Genomic DNA, 17,580 nt, shown 5'->3' with positions numbered 1-17,580 from the left:
CTAAAAATAGCAAAAAAAAAAAAAATACTTTTGATAAAAGCTTAAAAATGAAGCTTTTGTTCAAAAGCTTTTTTTGACTTAAAAACTCTATTTCTCAAACTCAATCTCAAACAGGCTCTTAGTGTTAAACTTGTGTTCATTAGATCATTTACTGTAGCTATTTTGGTGAGTTAAATTACTAAAAAACATAAAAATAAAAACAAAATAAAATAAATAATTTTTTTTTAAAAAAAAAAAAAAAAAAAAAAACTTTCCCCAAGTAACTTCATCAAAATGTTGATTTTTGTCGCTTAAGAAAAAAATAAAAAATAATAAAAGTCTTCCCTCTCCCTTTTTCACGTGCAACCGCTCCTTTTGTGATCCATACACAACATAATGGTTAGGCCAACAACTTTTTATATTTATTTTTTAAAATAATTATTTAATCTTTTTTTTTGAACTTTCTTACTTTTACGATTACCCTCAAAGTTTTAAAAACTCTTAATTTAATATATCAAACTTTTAATGTTTTACAATGTCATTTATTCGTTAAGTTTTTTCATAAAGATTTAACGGATTGGTAACAAAATTATCAAAAAAAAAAAGATATATTTTGATAATTTTATCACCCATCGGTTAAAAAAAAAAACAAAAAAAGTTACAAAAATTTGGCGTTCGTTAAGATTTAACAAAATTTACAAAAATATCCTCATCTAAATCTTTGTAATTTTATTTATATATATATATATATATATATATAAGGGAAGCAAATGTGTTTGCTTAAAAAAAATCTGTGGTTTATTTGAGGAGAAGGTCAAGTCATTGAACTCTCAATGAATCTAATATCAAATGTCCACGTCGTCAGAGATAGCTCAATTAACTATAAATTATGCCTCATAAAATAAGGGTCATTAACTAATTCGAATTCCATTTTTTCCCTTACGTGGACATATAAAAAAATATATATATATATATATATATATAAAATGTCCACATTTTCACATGTTGAGACGAAGCTATCCGGAATTCAAAGACTAAAAATCTTAAATATTAAATGCCTAATAAATGCTTGGTTCTCCTTATCCATCAAAATTGATATGACATCAAAAAAGACAGGAAGAATGATAGGGACTCAACTTTTTTGCCAAACAAAAGTCTAACTTTTGCCTTATTTATTTTTAAAAAATAAAATAAAATAAAAAATGAAAAAAATGTTTGAAGCAACCCTATCTATTTTTTGTCTTTCTTTTATTTGGTATTTTTTTAAAAATGAAAAATGGTATTTTTTTCATAATAATGTCATTTTTTTTAAGAAAATGTCATTATTATGAAGAAAAATACTATTTTTCATTTTTAAAAAAATACAAAATAAAAGAAAGACCAAAAATAGATAGGGTTGCTTCAGACATTTTTTCCATTTTTCATTTTGGTTTTTTTAGAAAAAAAAATAAAAGGTAAAAGTTGAACTTTTGTTGGGAAAAAAAGTTGAGCCTTTAACATTTCTCAAAAGACAATAGGTTAACTTTTACACGCGCCATATATATCCGGTTCCTACGATCTTTATTGTCTTCTTTCCTTTTGTTGGGAACTTGGGCAGTAGAAAAGAATATTAAAGAGATGCTCCATCCGGCCATCCATTGGGATCACATAAAGTTGATTTCTTGGGAAATTATGACGATGTTTCGTAGCACATGTAAAGTAAGAGTCGTGACACATACTATATTATAAGATAAATCTAACAGAAGGGTTGAATAAGTTTTCGAAATTATTTATAAAAAAACAAATGAAAAAACTTTCACCCTAGGGAAAAGGCAAGAGTATTATTATATAGGCCTTAATCTTATCACATTTACATCACCCAAAGTCAGCAATCTTTTCATTAAGAAACAATTTATTGTTGGAATAGCTGATGGAATAAACAATTTCATTAAGAAACAATCTGGTGTAACAGTATCCATCAGTTTTTAGAGCAATTTTTATTAAAAAAAAAAATCAATAGTTGCCGTGTCAACCTAATGAGATATAAGAGTAGGATAATAGTTTTATTTATTTATTAATAAATAATTTATAGTATTTTATTAAGAGTAATGTTATTTAATAAATTATTATACGACTGCCATACAACTTGATAATGTACTAATAAAAATCAACAATTAGATTAGCACTTGTAAAAAACAAAAATTCAAATGGTTAATTTTAACAGCTACGTTATTGTAGTTGTATTAGAGTCCACTATATATATATATATATATATATATATATATATATTTGACATGTCCGCATAAGAGAAGGGAAATGAGAGATTTGAACTAGTGACCTCTACATCATGAAACGTGATTCACTGCCGATTGAGCTACCCCTTAAAACACTAAATAGTATTATTCTCTTATCAAAGTAAAGCATGGTGTATAGCGTTATTAGTTTTTCCATTTCTTTCCAATTGCATCATAAAATAAATGAAAAATACAACTGCTCTCTTTTTTTTTTTTTTTTTTTCACCGAATTAATAAATGAAAGTAAAATACAAAAGAAGGGGCCACAAGCACCCCTACATTGACTCAATACAAAATTACAATGTGCAAATTAAACTAAAAAACGAGGAATAAGCATACGAGTAGCTCGGCCCAGTATTAAAGGACCGCTGAAAACGCCAGGGTTCGAGACGTCTACAGTAACTACAATCATTATTATATTAGTAATACTTGTAGTAATCAACGCTTCTCTTGATTAATTTAGAGCACCTTTGGCCGATGCTCTAGCTTATGAGTTGTATCAAAATCCACATGAACAAATGCTCTCTCAACTTCAGGAAGCTGCTCAAGCTTCTCCTGGAGGGACTCCCCAATATTATGTGCCACACCAAGGGACATGTCCCCGGGCAACACAATGTGAACCTCCACAAAGTAGTTGAGGCCAAATGTGTATGCTCTTACTGTTTCAATGTGCTCAATCTCCTTCTGGTGGTTCCAGCTCAGATATGTTAGCTTCGCTAAAAACTCTGGCGGCGCTGTCTTTCCAATTAATGATTCAACATTCTCCATCACAGTCTTTGCCCAATTACCAATTGTATATAAAGCTATCTGCATTGTTGTTCAAAGGTAATGCATTAGTGTTTAATTCATTTTGAGAGCCAATATCATATAGGGATGGCAATTTTTGACACGATTCATGAACTCAACATGAAATTAGTGTGTTAGAGTTGATGATTTTAACCTATTTGTTGTGAATGCACTTGTGAGTGTTAAGTCTTATATTGAGAAAGTATAAAGAAAAATAGTAGTTAGTATACTTAAGTGAACCCAAGCTCATTAGCTTGAATTAGAATCCTCTCATGTTCATTTGAACAGTAGAATATCCCGTTAGTTATATTGGAGGGGTATTTTTATTCCATCAAAAAGTGAAAAGACAAAAATGCTCGTCAAATATAAGTAACTTTCTAATTAGAGAGAATCTTGTTCCCATTCACTTAAGCTTTTGGGCTAGTGTGGGATTCATATATATATATATACACTTAAGATAAAAATTCTCTAACCATTTATTTTCTTAACAAGTAGTATCAAAGCCATAGTTAGCTTCCTAGTAAAAACTTTCCAACCATTTATCTCCACAATACTATCTAATTAAATGGGTTAGGTTAGAGTTGACCTATATAGTTTTATACTTATACTTCGACAAGGCCCGAATCCTACACACAACATTTAGTATTGACAATTTTTAACACAATTTACAAACCCACATGAACCCAATGCATAATTAATGAGTTAAAATTTAGAGATGTGACCCGTTTAACTAAATCGGTAGAATCAAGGTTGAGTTTATAGTAATTTACCCATGTTTCGGCACATCTAAACCCAACACGTTAACACAAATTATGCTTATACTTACAAGAATAGCCCCGAGAGGATCGAGCCACCAGTAGAATTTGATGGCCAAAACAGCCGCAGCTAAACCGATAGAGTTGGTGATGACGTCGAAGAGATGGTCTTGAGCATATGCCCTTACAATTTCATTTTTGAATCTTCGACAGTATACCATAAGCACAAATTTTGCAACTGTCACCGACACCATTATCCCTATCATCCAGCTTGCTTTCGTTCGGTCCCTATCAGGCTGAGTCTGCATAATGTTAACGGTGCTTTCAGAAATATATATTAATGGGTTAACTACTTAACTTTTACTTTCTTTTTTTAGGGAAAATATGATGAATGAATCCTTTCAATTTTATTAATTTAAGCCTGAGTTTACCATATTTTTTTCAAATAATTAACAGAATGATATAAAAATTACACAACATAAAATCTTAATTGAGTAAAATTAGAAGGAGTTGTGTTTGGCAAATCATAGAAGTCAAATCTGAAAACGAATTCCAAAATAAACACTAGTTCATGACTTTTGGATTATATACATAAAGCCATATGCTAATAGGGCTCCACCACTAAGGACAACTGAGGACGTCTGTCTCCATCGTTGTACTAGCTTCCAGGGGAACCCAGCTTCAAGAGACGTGCAGCTCCGGAATTCTATCCCATCAATTCTAAGGATAGTGGAATTCAATTAGGGTCGGAAAAAACACCAATGTTATATTGGTCTTGTTGGATTAGAAATTTTGACCATTTTATTTAAAAATTTGGTGTCCAGTGACATAAGACACGATGTATGTTCTAAGAGCCGTCTAAGCGAGCAGTGACGTGACGTGAGCAGAGCGGTCCCTTGTTTATACTACTACTTGACTAATTAATAGAGCTACACGTAAAGGAAATACTAGTTCAACTAAAATTGAACTATGAAAGCAACAATAAAGTGAAGACTAGCTACTACAAGTAGACATAGATTGGATAAGCTTAAAGTCAAGAAGATAAATGTAGATTGAAGGATTTCTAGTAGTATTCCTAGAATTCCACATCTCCACGTCTCTTTAAGCTGGACTTCCCCTCGAAGCTGCTACAACGTTTTTGACTTCTTTAGTTGTCCCAACTCCTAATTAATAAGTGGAGCTCTCTATCACATGCGTAGGCTAACGAGTAATGTTTTCAAGTTTTTTTTGTGTTATTTTTTTTTTGTTGTTTCAAAAATAAAAATTATCATTAGACTTGTGATTAATTAAAAATTATGTGATTTTAAAAGGCACCTTATTTTTGTAGTAACATAAAAGGGACTTTTCAAAAACTCTTAATTTAGTGTATCGAACTTCTAATTTTTTGCAATGTCATATATCGGTTTAGTTTTTTTCATTAAATCTTGTCAAAATGTTCAAAATACCTCTTTTTTTTTTTTTTTTTTTTTTTGCAAATTTCATGAAATCCCGAGGAACGCCTAAATTTTTGCAATTCTTTTTTCTTTTTTCCAAAAAAAGAAATGAGGGTATTTTGGTTATTTTGCCGCATCTCTGCTAGGATTTAACAAAACGACTTAACGGGAAGGTGACATTACAAAAAATTGGAAGTTCGATTAATACACTAATTAATTGAAAAAATGTTAACTTTAGAGAGAATAATTGCAAAAGTAATTATGGAAGTTCATGGGGGCTTAAATGAAATTTCCACTTAAATATATAAGTGACAAACTAAGAAACAATTATATATGTAGACACAAAATTGGGTAAACCCAAAACATTTCAAATTTGGTTTACTATTCACTGCTGATCTAGTTATGTGGTTTGTTAAACACCATTAAAACTTATGAATTATATTAATAGTTAAGGATATATATGGTTTCAAGTTTCAGAAACACTTCTAATTAAAGTTATAAAGGGGATACGGGAAGGTGAAAAAGTTTATTAGTCGTGTTTATTTCCACAACTATATATATATATATATACACGTATGCATATGCGTACCTTTGAAATAAGTTGTCGACCTGATTCGAACAATATTTGTAATCCAAGAGTCGTCATTACTGAAGCAAAAACAACAATGCCCTGCAAATTTGTGCATTCAATCAAAAAATGAAAATTGAGAAGCTCTGTTTCCTATGTTATTCATAGAACATTTAGAATAAGGTTATTTTTCACGCTCATTTATCACATAAAAAGCCATTTAAAACATGACATCAATGGGTGTGCAATGGATGAGAAAAGTAGCATTAATCGAATATTTAATACTCAAGCTGAAACCCCACTAATATATATATATATATATAAAAAAAAAAAAAAAATTGGAAGTGTTACTTACCACAGGTTGCATTCGGTCCTTTCCAATAGGATAGAGATATTGATTGGGTTTTCTCATAGCAGAGGAAGTAAACCAAAGGATAAAACCTGATAAAAGATCCAAAAGGGAGTCTAAGGTGGAGGCTATCACTGCCAGTGATTTACTCTCAACCGAAGCATACACTTTTGCAACAAAAATCACCATGTTTGCTATGTTTGATGCATATATTGCCATCCTCTCGCTCCTCGCAAGTTGCTCCATTTCATCCTGAAACCAATCATCATTTTGTATGCATATGAATGAGTTATGAAATAAAATGAAATAATTATCATTTAAAAAAAAAATTAAAAAAAATAAATAAATAAATAAATTTAAGAGAGGCTCACTTGGTCTTTTGAAAATCAGTATATATATATATTTTTTTTAAATCACTCTAAAGTCAAAAATGATATATTATTTTGGTTGCATCACTCATCAAGCACTATTTGCTACTTAGAGAATATTATAAGATTCATATAAAATTAGCTTGTAGAAAATTTCAAAAGATATATGTTTTTTTTTTAAAAAAGTAGGGTAGTGTCATCATCAAAGCAAAAAAGTAAACAATTTCGCTGTATATAATTTATTCCATGATTACCTATATATATATATATATATGTGTGTGTGTGTGTTTGTTTCTACTCTATTATTGTTTATTTGTTGTTTATCAATAATTGTCTCTTATGTAATTGTAATTTAAATTTAAAAATTTAAGTTCATGAATCACAACATTGGATTTTGAAAGACGAAACTTTAAATCTTAAAGGGTTGCTAAAGAATATCATTTTAAAACTTTAGTGGTGAAAACCTAACAGTTATAGTTAAAAAACATTTATTTTTTTATTATTTTAAATTGCATTTATTATATTTTTAATTAGGCTACAATAATAAATTTCTGGCTTTGCCACTGTTTGAATCATTGAAAATGAAGAAGTAAACATGCATGTTAATTAAGTTGACAGAATAGCTAGGCTGAACAACAAACCTTTGTCAAACTTCCAGGCAACGTGCCTAACTCAGTAAATGCATCCACTTCAGTGAATCCTTCCAGAATCTTTTCCTGCCTCTTGTAATATGCCGCAATATGTTTTCGTCTCCCTAACAAAAAAAGAGAGAGATATATATCTAAAAGGTTTTCAGTATGTACATATTTTTTTAAGGCAAATCCTGGACCCGAGTACGGATCAGGTAAAACTCGGTTTCGCAGTAAGCGTGACCCCAAATAATTGTTTGCACCAAAGAAAATTCGAACCTTAGACTTAGGATCTGTTTGGAATTGTGTTTAAATGGCCTAAAAATGCGTTTAACACTTAAAAAGTTCGTTTGAAGAAAAAAATACTCGTTTGGTAAAAAATTAAAAGCGCTTTTCAGGATCCAAAAAGCCTAAAAATGGCCAAAACGTTAAAAACTTTATTTCTCAAACGCAATTCCAAACATGCTCTTAATGAAAATGCCACCAAATCCAAGACTTTCACATCTTGAGCCAACCCTAGAGGTTAGGTTTGTCATAATTGAATTAAACAGCACATGCAAGATATGAAAGAGTGTGAAAAAGAGAAGAGATTAGTACTTAGTGACTTCAGAAAATGTCCAAAACCAAACCCAGAATATGTGTGCTTCTCTGGCAACTGAATCCCATCCATGTTGAGTTGCCATGCTGGCGTCTGAGGAACATGCTGCCCCGGTGGGGTTGCAGCTGGTGATAGAAGCTCAGTTCTGTAGTCTGCAGAATCCGTGCGAAGATCGGTCTCCATTGTTGTTACAAGAAGAGAAAGGAAGAACTCCCCCTCATTAAATAGAGCAGATTAACAATTTAAAAAGAACATATTAAATACAGCAGCTTCCGTCAGAAGTAGTTAAATTAATTTATATTGAATAAGGATTGCATGGTGAATGCCATAGCAGCTGACTTTGTCTATTTAGTTTAAGGCTTTACTTGGTATGAAAGGAATCATAGTAGGGCAATGTCTTCATATTGTTAACAACTCAACTAAGACAGAAAATAATACTTTAGCATACTAGGGCAGTTGAAATTAAAGTCTACCTAATCAATATAATATATATATATATATATATATATATATATATATATATATATAATATAATATAATATAAAATAAGGGAGAAGAGTGAAAGTCAAGAGAAGATATATGATGCAGAAATTTACAGAGTCAGTTAATAAAGGATGTGATCTTCTAAAGATGTAAATGAATGGAAAGTTATTTGGTGTTTAGTATTTGAGTAATTTACATAATTGGGTTCTTCATTTAGATTCAGAGTTTATTTTTCTTTATTTTTTCTGGCATGTATGTGAGTTGTTTTAGAGTTGTTTTAAATAAGCAAGAGGTTTCTATTGTTAATTAGAATATATGATATGATTCCATGTTAAGTATATATTCCTTATATGATCATTACCTATTAGGATTGAGTATAATTATTAGGTTTGATTGATTTGATTTGCATATTTTTTATTTTATTTTATTTTATTTTTACTTACAAGTTACACTGATTCTCCTATAAATATGAGGAATTTGTAATGTAAACATCATCAAAGAATAAAAGTAAGATGTATCAGTGTTTATGGTCCGCTGGGTTGAGTGTTTAAGATGTATCAACCCAGCGGACTAGACATTCCGGGAAGTGTTCCAGAGAGATTCGGCATCTAGACATCACCTGGACATCACTTGGGGATCATTTGAAAGGCAATGTGTATTCCGTCACGACAGACATAATTCCCGTTACGACGGACTTACACATCTACAAAATATTGTTAGTAGTTTTTGAAATAGAAAACGTCTAAATTGGGAAAAGCTTGTGAAACAAAAAGTTGTAGATATGGGAGTAAAATTTCCGACCCCACTAAATTGTCCTTCATCGGAGATTGGGATAAAACATTATGGCCAAGATACCCTAACTGATTTATTTTCTCAAGAGTTTTTCGTTCTTTTTTTTTTGGTAGTGTCCGTAAGCATGTCCAAGGCTTTTTCAAGAGCAATGGGAAGAAAAGACATGGGATGAAGCCAAGAAAGGCATGTTTCTAGGGGACATCATGAATCCAGCGAGACGAGACAGCAGCTTCATTGGGGCCTTTTGTCACATTCCCATTCTGACGAGCTCTGCATGGGACGAGGCAGGGGCTTCACTGGAACTTCTCGTCATGCACGTTCCCATCTAAACGGGCTTTGCATGAAAAAAAGCCAAGACCACTTTGTGGCTATCCGTCACTTGTCCCATTGTGATGGGCTGTGAACGAGATGCTCTTTATGGCTCTCTGTTACTTGTTCCTTTGTGACACGCTGTAAACGGGATGCTTTCTGTGGCTCTTCTTCACTTGTTCGTCGGGATGGGCTGTGAATGGGACAACCCCGTAGCACTACAAACACCCAAAACCCTTTACATTTTCATACCGAAATACTTGGTAATGAAATGAATTACACATACAATTTTGCACATCAAATGAAGCCAATTTCTAGAACCTAACAGCGTACAACGCTATTCACAACCATACATCTCCTTCTAAATGATAAGCCACCTAGGGAAATTTTTCATCTTCTTCGATATCTTGGAAATAAAAAATTGCTCAACTCGGTAGACCATCTAGTAGAATCATCATTGCCATTGCATCGATCGAGGAAGTCTAACTTCGCCACCTTTAAGATAACTAGCTAGCCTAGATGAAAACTTAGCATGGGTTCATGCCTTGCTTAATCTGCCAAGAGAACTCGAACCTTCTCCACACTTAGTTTTAGAAGCTGGCTTTGTAGTTTCGTCAGTTCCCCAAATTTCTCTGTAGCTTTCTCACTCGTTAAAGTAGCCCTATTTGAAAACAAACCGAACAAACACTGTATGTTTTTCTTTTTGGTCCCAGACGACGTTGTTAGTGTAAAATTGATATTGTTTAATCTTGACTCTCCAAGTCTTTACAGAGATGTCCTGTTAATTTTATAACAGCATGTAAGCTAAATCCATTTGATAAGAGCACTAATAACAGCTTCTGTATAACCTCCTTCCTTCTAGGGAAAAAAAAAAAAACCCCCCGTAAAAAGTCACATTCCCTAAACATTGGGAGTGTTACAGTGTTACCTAATGCATTAGAAAGTACTTTAGCTTCCCTATCTATTATTTTAATACAAAATATTTCTTTTTCATCTCTCATCTCACATCTTTTTGCCTTTCATTTGGAATTGTAAAATATATATATATATATATATATATATATATATATATATATATATTTTAATGGTATTAGGAAAGATAAGAGAAGCTATTGTAGAGTATATTTGTATAGGGAAGCAAAAAGTAATTTTGTTCCAAATTTATATATATGCTGGTTATAGTGCTTTAAAGCACCAGGAGAGCAAACCATATATATGTAAGGTTTCAAGAGATTAGGGAGCCTATTATTACAAGTGAAGTGACACTTGAGAAAGTTACTTCTAAAAAATGCAGCTAAGAATCTCTCTCTCATTTAAAAAGTTTTTTTTTTCTTTTTTATTTAATAACGGAAAACAGATTACAAGAGATCATATAACCATAACGGGGTGGGCACCACAACAACAGAACCCACACAAAAAAATACAATACCAAAACAGTAACAAATAGTAGGAAATAGATTCATTGATGATCCCAAAAGGATCACAAACGAGCCGGGCCAAAGGGGGCTCGATGAAGAGCTCCAACAAGTAATGACAACAACTACTGTGAAGTAGTTGTTGAGAAGGAGGAACTACCAAGAATTGAACAAGATGTGGAAATGAGGAACAAACGCCGACTATAAAAGTCTCCATGACTATATTAAAGTAAAAAATGAATCATGAGACGGTAACCCACAAAAAACAATAAAAGCAGGAAAACACAAAAGAAATGATAGAAATACAAAAAAAAACAACAACAACAACAAAACATCAAACAACTGTAGAGACGGAGGAGCAAAAAGCCAAAGGCGCTACGCACATGAGAGGGGAGTCCACGTGCTGGCGGATGGGGGACACTCACCATGAGATCCATGCACCAGCACGTGGTAGCCTGATGGTGAAACGGGAGAAGTCGGTAGGAAGCGAGAAGGCCCAGGAGCATGGTAGTAGGGTGTGTCTAATGGTGGGAGCAAGTCTAAGGCGGAGAGCATCATGGCGTCAAGGGACGACGTGTAACGCCCACAAATCTGACATTGACCAGTCTAGTAGGGTTACTGGCAATTACTCAAATTCAACTAACTGTAGCTAACTGGGGAACTGCTCCTCTCTAGCATAAGCAGAGTAAATGCATAAGAAGATGAAATTCATGAATATGAGAAATCTAAAATCATTACATAAGCATGTATCATCATTGAACATAAACATGAAGCTACTAATCGAAATGCAGTTATTCTAATCAAACATGATTACACAAGGTAGGTCTCCGACTCATCTTAATAATCCGAAGCGGCAATCTTGCTATTGTCCTCTTCTTAAAAAGAGGTTTCCTACAAGTTGTAATAACTGCGTAAGTCTAAAGAATTAGTAAGTAAACCTCACAATTGAGTACGAAATGAGCCAGTTATTGATGAATGAAAATAAATGTGCATTTTCAAAAAGAATTTAAATGAGATGTTGTCTATGTTAATACACCATGAAAGTATAGATTTATTTAAAAATAAAGAGGTATAATTCCAGCGGCAATCACCTTAAGTTTTAATGTAGAAAAAATAATGGTTTCATAGGTCGTAACTATCATATATGGTCTACTCGAAATATTTCCTCTTCTCAGCAAGGTTGGAGCTATCCAGAGGGACATGTAATACAATGTCGATGCCTTGACCATTGTACGCTATCGTCCATAACTAGCAGCCCGACTGAATCTGACCTCAAGTGGCCCACACTACTAATAATGTACATCTTATAGTGACCCGCCAATTAAACATAGATGCGCTAGTCACGAATCAACCATTGGATCCAAGGCCCATATAGCACATCCGCACACATTTAACCATAGAATCCAATATATATAGTAAGCCCATGACCATTATACTGTACGTACCGGTGTCCCATGTCATACGATGCAACTTATTAAATCAATTATTAAGACAATTACTAAGTTGCGTAAAAGGTAAATATGCTCATATCATACGCATGCTTAGTCAACTAACATATCGCACGTTTTTAAAAAAAGCAGTCATAAGTATTTACTTACCTCGTACGCTTGCTTGTGTTATTCGATATCCCAAATTTTTGGTATAACGAAACATTGATATCGTTATATGCAGAGCTAGAGGGTTTACTAAAGACACATAAGGTCCTAATTGAACACGTCTAGCTAAAAGGTCACTAAACTATACTTCTATGCATTCTGGACTCTAGTCGAATGTTTTGTCTAAGGAGTGAATGTTCGGGCTCGGGGTAGAGCGTTCAGTTAGAGTCAAAATGCAATGTTTGGGCTTCTATCCTCAAGTCACCATGTTACAATTTACAACCTAGGCTCTAAACAAGTTCATACAACATGGTGAAACATGATACTATGAAAACCAAAGAAAACAACGAGTGCTTCTAAAACATTTGAAAACTCCTATTTTCATCGAAGGAGAAATGGTACACAAGTCTAGCATGACATCTTTAAAACTTGAAGAGAACAGGAATAATAACAATATAACTTAAATGCTTGGTGAATGGTCAAGAGTTACATTTAAGATGGCAATAATCCCCTAAAACCTTCTCCTTCCTCTCAAGAAAATCTCTTCTCTCTTTAGGGTTAGGGGTTTTAGGTGTAAGGGGAGGCATAGGGATGAATGGGAGGTATTTATAGGGGTGGAGAGGCGTGCTCCCTCATGCAAGGTGAAGAATAGGTTAAAAATACTTTTCAGACGGTCATCGAACGTTCAATACTATTGGGCGAACGTTTGGTGTACTATTACACGGTGGTTTAAGATTATTTAAGTGAAACATTTGGTCAATACCCAATGGTCAAACTTTGGTCAATAACGTTCACACTAGGGGCATGGACAAACGTTCGGTGTGGTCCTCTGCCGAACGTTCGGCTAGAAAGTCAGGGTTGGGTTTTTAGGGCTATTTTTCAACTAAGGATTTGATTAAGGGATAAGACACTACTTTGAAGGTTCTAAAAAGGAGTTTAATAAGTTCAAATAAACCGTTGTTTTTGATAAATCATTCTTTGAAAATTTGGGGCATCACACGATAGACCAGAGGTTGAGGCTGAGCCGCAACAGTGTTGCTTGACGGAAACAGAAACAATAACAAAAGAAAAAAATTAGGGAAGGCAACGAGAAACATATCAAAAAAGGAGGAAGAGGGGAAATGGAGGAGGGAGAGGTAGAAGAAAAGCCTCACAAGGAGGTGGCTAAGCCTTACTTTTTTTAGAGAGAAGGCAGACGTCGGGGAAAGAAAAATTCTCGTGTAAAAAGTCAACATCTCACATGTTGAACCCTATTTGTTGAGAGTGAGTGTGGGCACATTTGTGACAAGCAGTAATTTATAAAAATTCACACCTAAATTAATTGGTAACCAAGTTCACCTTTTATTAAATAGTTACAAGAAAATTTAAACTAATCAAACAGAATACACGGTTAACTATAAGAGCATCTCCATCAAACTCTTCATATTTAACATTTCTCTAAATTTTTAACAAAATCTACAAAAAAACATTATTTATCAAACTCTTTATCCAAAGTTAAATTTCACATTTGCTTTAACTCCTCTCCAAGTATAAAACACCAAAAGCAAAAAACTATTTATTTTTTAATATTATTTTGGTTGTTGGGGTGGCATTTTGGTAAATCTCTCACATGGAATCAAAGTGAGTGAGTTTCATAGCAATTACATTTATTAATAAAAAAAATAATATTTAGTTAAAGTAAAGAAATATTTAGAGAGTTTGATATTTGATAGTTTTAAAAAGTGGCTAGTTAAATAAAATAAAAAAAAATACATTTTCAAAGTTAAATTTAGAGAAATTTTAAAGAGGGAATACTCTAAAGCCTACATAATGAGCCCTAATGCTACACTGCCTCCCATTCGAAAAGCTAAAATCTCAAATGTTGAGCCAATATTCTTATGGAAAGAAAGAGAGTCTAAGCTTTTGGGATAGCAATAATTTATGAAAAAATGGCACCTAAATTTTAGACTACTGAATTCATCCTTTTTATTAAATATTTGGAAGACAAATGAGAAGAATGCAATCATTAACAAATAGAATATCTAAAACCAAATAATTAAGAAAAGTCATAGGAGATAACTCTTAATATTACTTTACTTTTTAGCCATTCTGGTGATGACATATATGGCTTAATTACATGAGTTTGGGCTCTTGCATTCACCAATTAAATATTGATATCTAACTTTTAATGTCTTCTTGAGGCCAATATTAACTGACTTCGATTTTACCAATCATAACATGACACATATAGAACCTGAAATAAAGTTGGACTTGTTGAGTAACTATTTAATGATTATATGGGCTTACTGTAATAAATTTACTGCTAAATTTCAATATATGACTTGGCTGGCCTCTCTCCCCTGCCAACGTTGTAATTTTAAATTCCTTATGCTATAAAAGGGGCAACATCATGCATGTGTCAAAGGACTCAAGTATACTTGGAAGCAAGACGCAATGTTAGGAATGGGAAGAAGATCCTCTGGCCTCATCTTTTTGTTGGTCCTTCTATTGGCTTCTGGTCTCTCTCTCTCTCTCTCTCTCTCTCTCTCTCTCTCTCTCTATATATATATATATATATATATATATATATATCCACACAAGTAAATTCAAAGGAATTCTTATTTAGTTTTTTCCTTGGGTTTTATAATTATATCTGACCCCTCCAATCTTCATAATAAACATTATTATTCTGTCCTTTGCGTATGCTAAATTATAAGTTTTCTTTTTTCTTTTTTCTCACTGGAACTATATCGATCCACAGAGGAGATGGCGGTGCATGTTGGTGCAATCAAATGCGAGGCGAAGAGCGAAGTGTTCTCCGGCATCTGTATCTCCGATGAAAACTGCTCAAGGGTTTGCCAGACTGAAAATTTCGAGACAGGCAGATGCAAAAGGTTCCCACCTCGATGCTATTGCAGTAAAGACTGTTGAGTAATGGTGTTGTGGAAATTATAATGCAACACCCTTTAATTTGGTTGCTCCTAATAATACTACGTACTTTTGTACTCCTTCAAAGTTTCCTTTTCATTATGAGTGAACAAGAATAAAGTTTGAAGATCTATTGCAAGCTACTCAATGCTTAATTAAGATGTTTCCTGTCCTTAAGAGGTAGCTCAATCGACCGGAGACCACGCTTTATAAAGCAGATATCACTGGTTCGAATCTTCATCTTGTGCAAATATGTCAAAAAAAAAAAAAAAGTTGTTTCCAGTTACATTAATTACATCCCGCATAATCATATTTACGAACTAACTCTCATTATAACTCATAATTGATAACTATGATGTATAATAGAAATGATTTGTGAGAAGTTCATAGATGTAGCATTACTGTAAGCATAAAACCAACCTCATCAATTAAAATGAGAAAAAGAAAAAAAAAATGAAAAGAAAAGAAAAAAGAAAGTCATTTACAGATGGAAAACAAAAAGATAAATTTATGTGGATAGATAATATAAGTATTAAAGGAAGTGCAGATATGGCAGAACCTAAGAAGGAAACCTCATCAATCTCTGAATCAGACAAATTAAGAACATCCAAAGAAAGAAAAGAAAACCGACCAACCACAAATATTATGTAAATCGCCATATTTTGTTCTTTTAATTTTTGTATAAACACCCCCATTGTACATGCATGATCGACACACAGAAACAATAACATTTCTTTTTCATTAATCTTCTTCATCTCTCAAACACCGACTATGTCTGGTTTTTACCATGATATCATAGCATAACGGTGGATCTTGAGAGGTTGAAAAGCTTGGCTTATTCTGTTAAAGTATTGATTAAATATTTAAATTTATCTCTTCCTATTAATTTAAGCTTTTGGGACAAGTGGTGATTTAACATAGTACGTATCAGAGTCAAAAGTATTGAGTTCAAACCTTGACTTTGTTAATTCACCCACCATTTCAATTAAATGTTCCACGTATTGGCATCACCTATAAATATTAAAGTATTGATTAAATGATTAAATTTATATCTTTCAATTAGTTTTAATTTTTGGGATAAGTGGTGATTTAATTATAAACGGAGCATCTTGTAGAGATATTTGTCTAACAATGTCACCATGAGATATAGAGTTTCTTGCATTAAATCAAATTTGAAGTGTACCCGTAACAAGAGTGACCAATCAAAAAATAAAATAGGTACGGTAATCAGAATGCATTGATGACCAATACTATCACAAAAGCATTATCAAAATGCTTTTCTGATCAATTGGTTTATAAATTATAAACAATATGGGAAAGACAAGAGAGAAAGAAAGAAAAAAAAAATGATGTTATTAGTGTAACATCCCCAGCCCATTAAGACTGAGTTTGCCACTTTTCTTCTTTTTCAATAAACATTTTTGCAAAGATCTATAAGGTCTATCAGAGTACTTGCTTTTGAAAGATACAATAAATGCATAAAACATTTTTCAATAGATTTTATTACAAGCGAAATTAGAAAACATTAGACTTTAGTTGCGGAATATCATATTATTACAATCACTGATATGAAAAGGCTTTGAAAATTAATAATTATTCCCATCCCCATTCCGGCCTCCTATTCCAGCGTCCTTTCTACCTGAAAACAAGAAATAAAACTGAATGAGCCCAAAGGGGGCCCAGCAAGTAACATCCACAACCATAAATAGTTTTACTCCTTATTCTCAGTTTTGAAAATCATTTTCGCAAATAAATATAATTCTAGCCATAATAATATCTGTATGTACGGTTGCATCTCCCGTAACATATACATACTATTACATCTAGTAATAGATCATCGTTGTAAATCATCTTTATAAATCATCATCATAATGCATCATTATAAATAATCTTTGTAAATCATCATAGCATATCATCGTGGAAAATATAGTATCATTTTCTCATAATAGGGCCCATGTACACTGTTACCCCTGTGCACGAGGGTTGCGGGTCCTGTGACCATGGCACTGAACTGAGGCCTCAGCCATGCCCGACCGTCAATTAACTCTTTCTTGGTGCACTCAACGGTCTAGTTGATGGAATACCACCTTCTGGCATAGCCTCCTTCAGTGGTTTCGCCTCCATCCGAGTATCGGTACCGAACTCTCATCTTTACTTATCTTGGGGCCAAAAATACTCTCCTCCATACATGTGCCCTCATTTCATAAACATTTATCTCATCTCTTGTACTTTTCTTTGTACTTTTTTTGATGCATCTTAGGCAACATGTAGGAGGGTTTATCATCATTTTTCTTTCTTATAATCATCATCATTTCTCAACTTTCTTTTCTCAAAATGGAAA

General features: G+C 32.9%; 1 protein-coding gene across 1 annotated transcript; it reads right to left on the bottom strand.

The window, feature by feature from the left end:
* Window positions 1–2,711: 2,711 nt before the first annotated feature.
* Window positions 2,712–7,924, bottom strand: LOC132174016 (metal tolerance protein 10-like). Its single transcript, XM_059585729.2, has 6 exons — window positions 7,738–7,924; window positions 7,153–7,265; window positions 6,150–6,395; window positions 5,816–5,896; window positions 3,865–4,095; window positions 2,712–3,059 (listed from the first exon to the last, which is right to left on the bottom strand). Exons 1-6 carry the CDS (start codon window positions 7,919–7,921, stop codon window positions 2,712–2,714), a joined length of 1,203 nt encoding a protein of 400 aa, XP_059441712.2. The 5' UTR covers window positions 7,922–7,924.
* Between the last annotated feature and the right edge of the window lie 9,656 nt (window positions 7,925–17,580).

The sequence above is a fragment of the Corylus avellana genome, chromosome 3 (assembly GCF_965113065.1).
Source record: "Corylus avellana chromosome 3, dhCorAvel1.hap1.2, whole genome shotgun sequence".
NCBI classification, from domain to species: Eukaryota; Viridiplantae; Streptophyta; class Magnoliopsida; order Fagales; family Betulaceae; genus Corylus; species Corylus avellana.
Note: the sequence above shows the minus strand (reverse complement) of the source record. Positions and strands in the feature narration are given on the sequence as shown.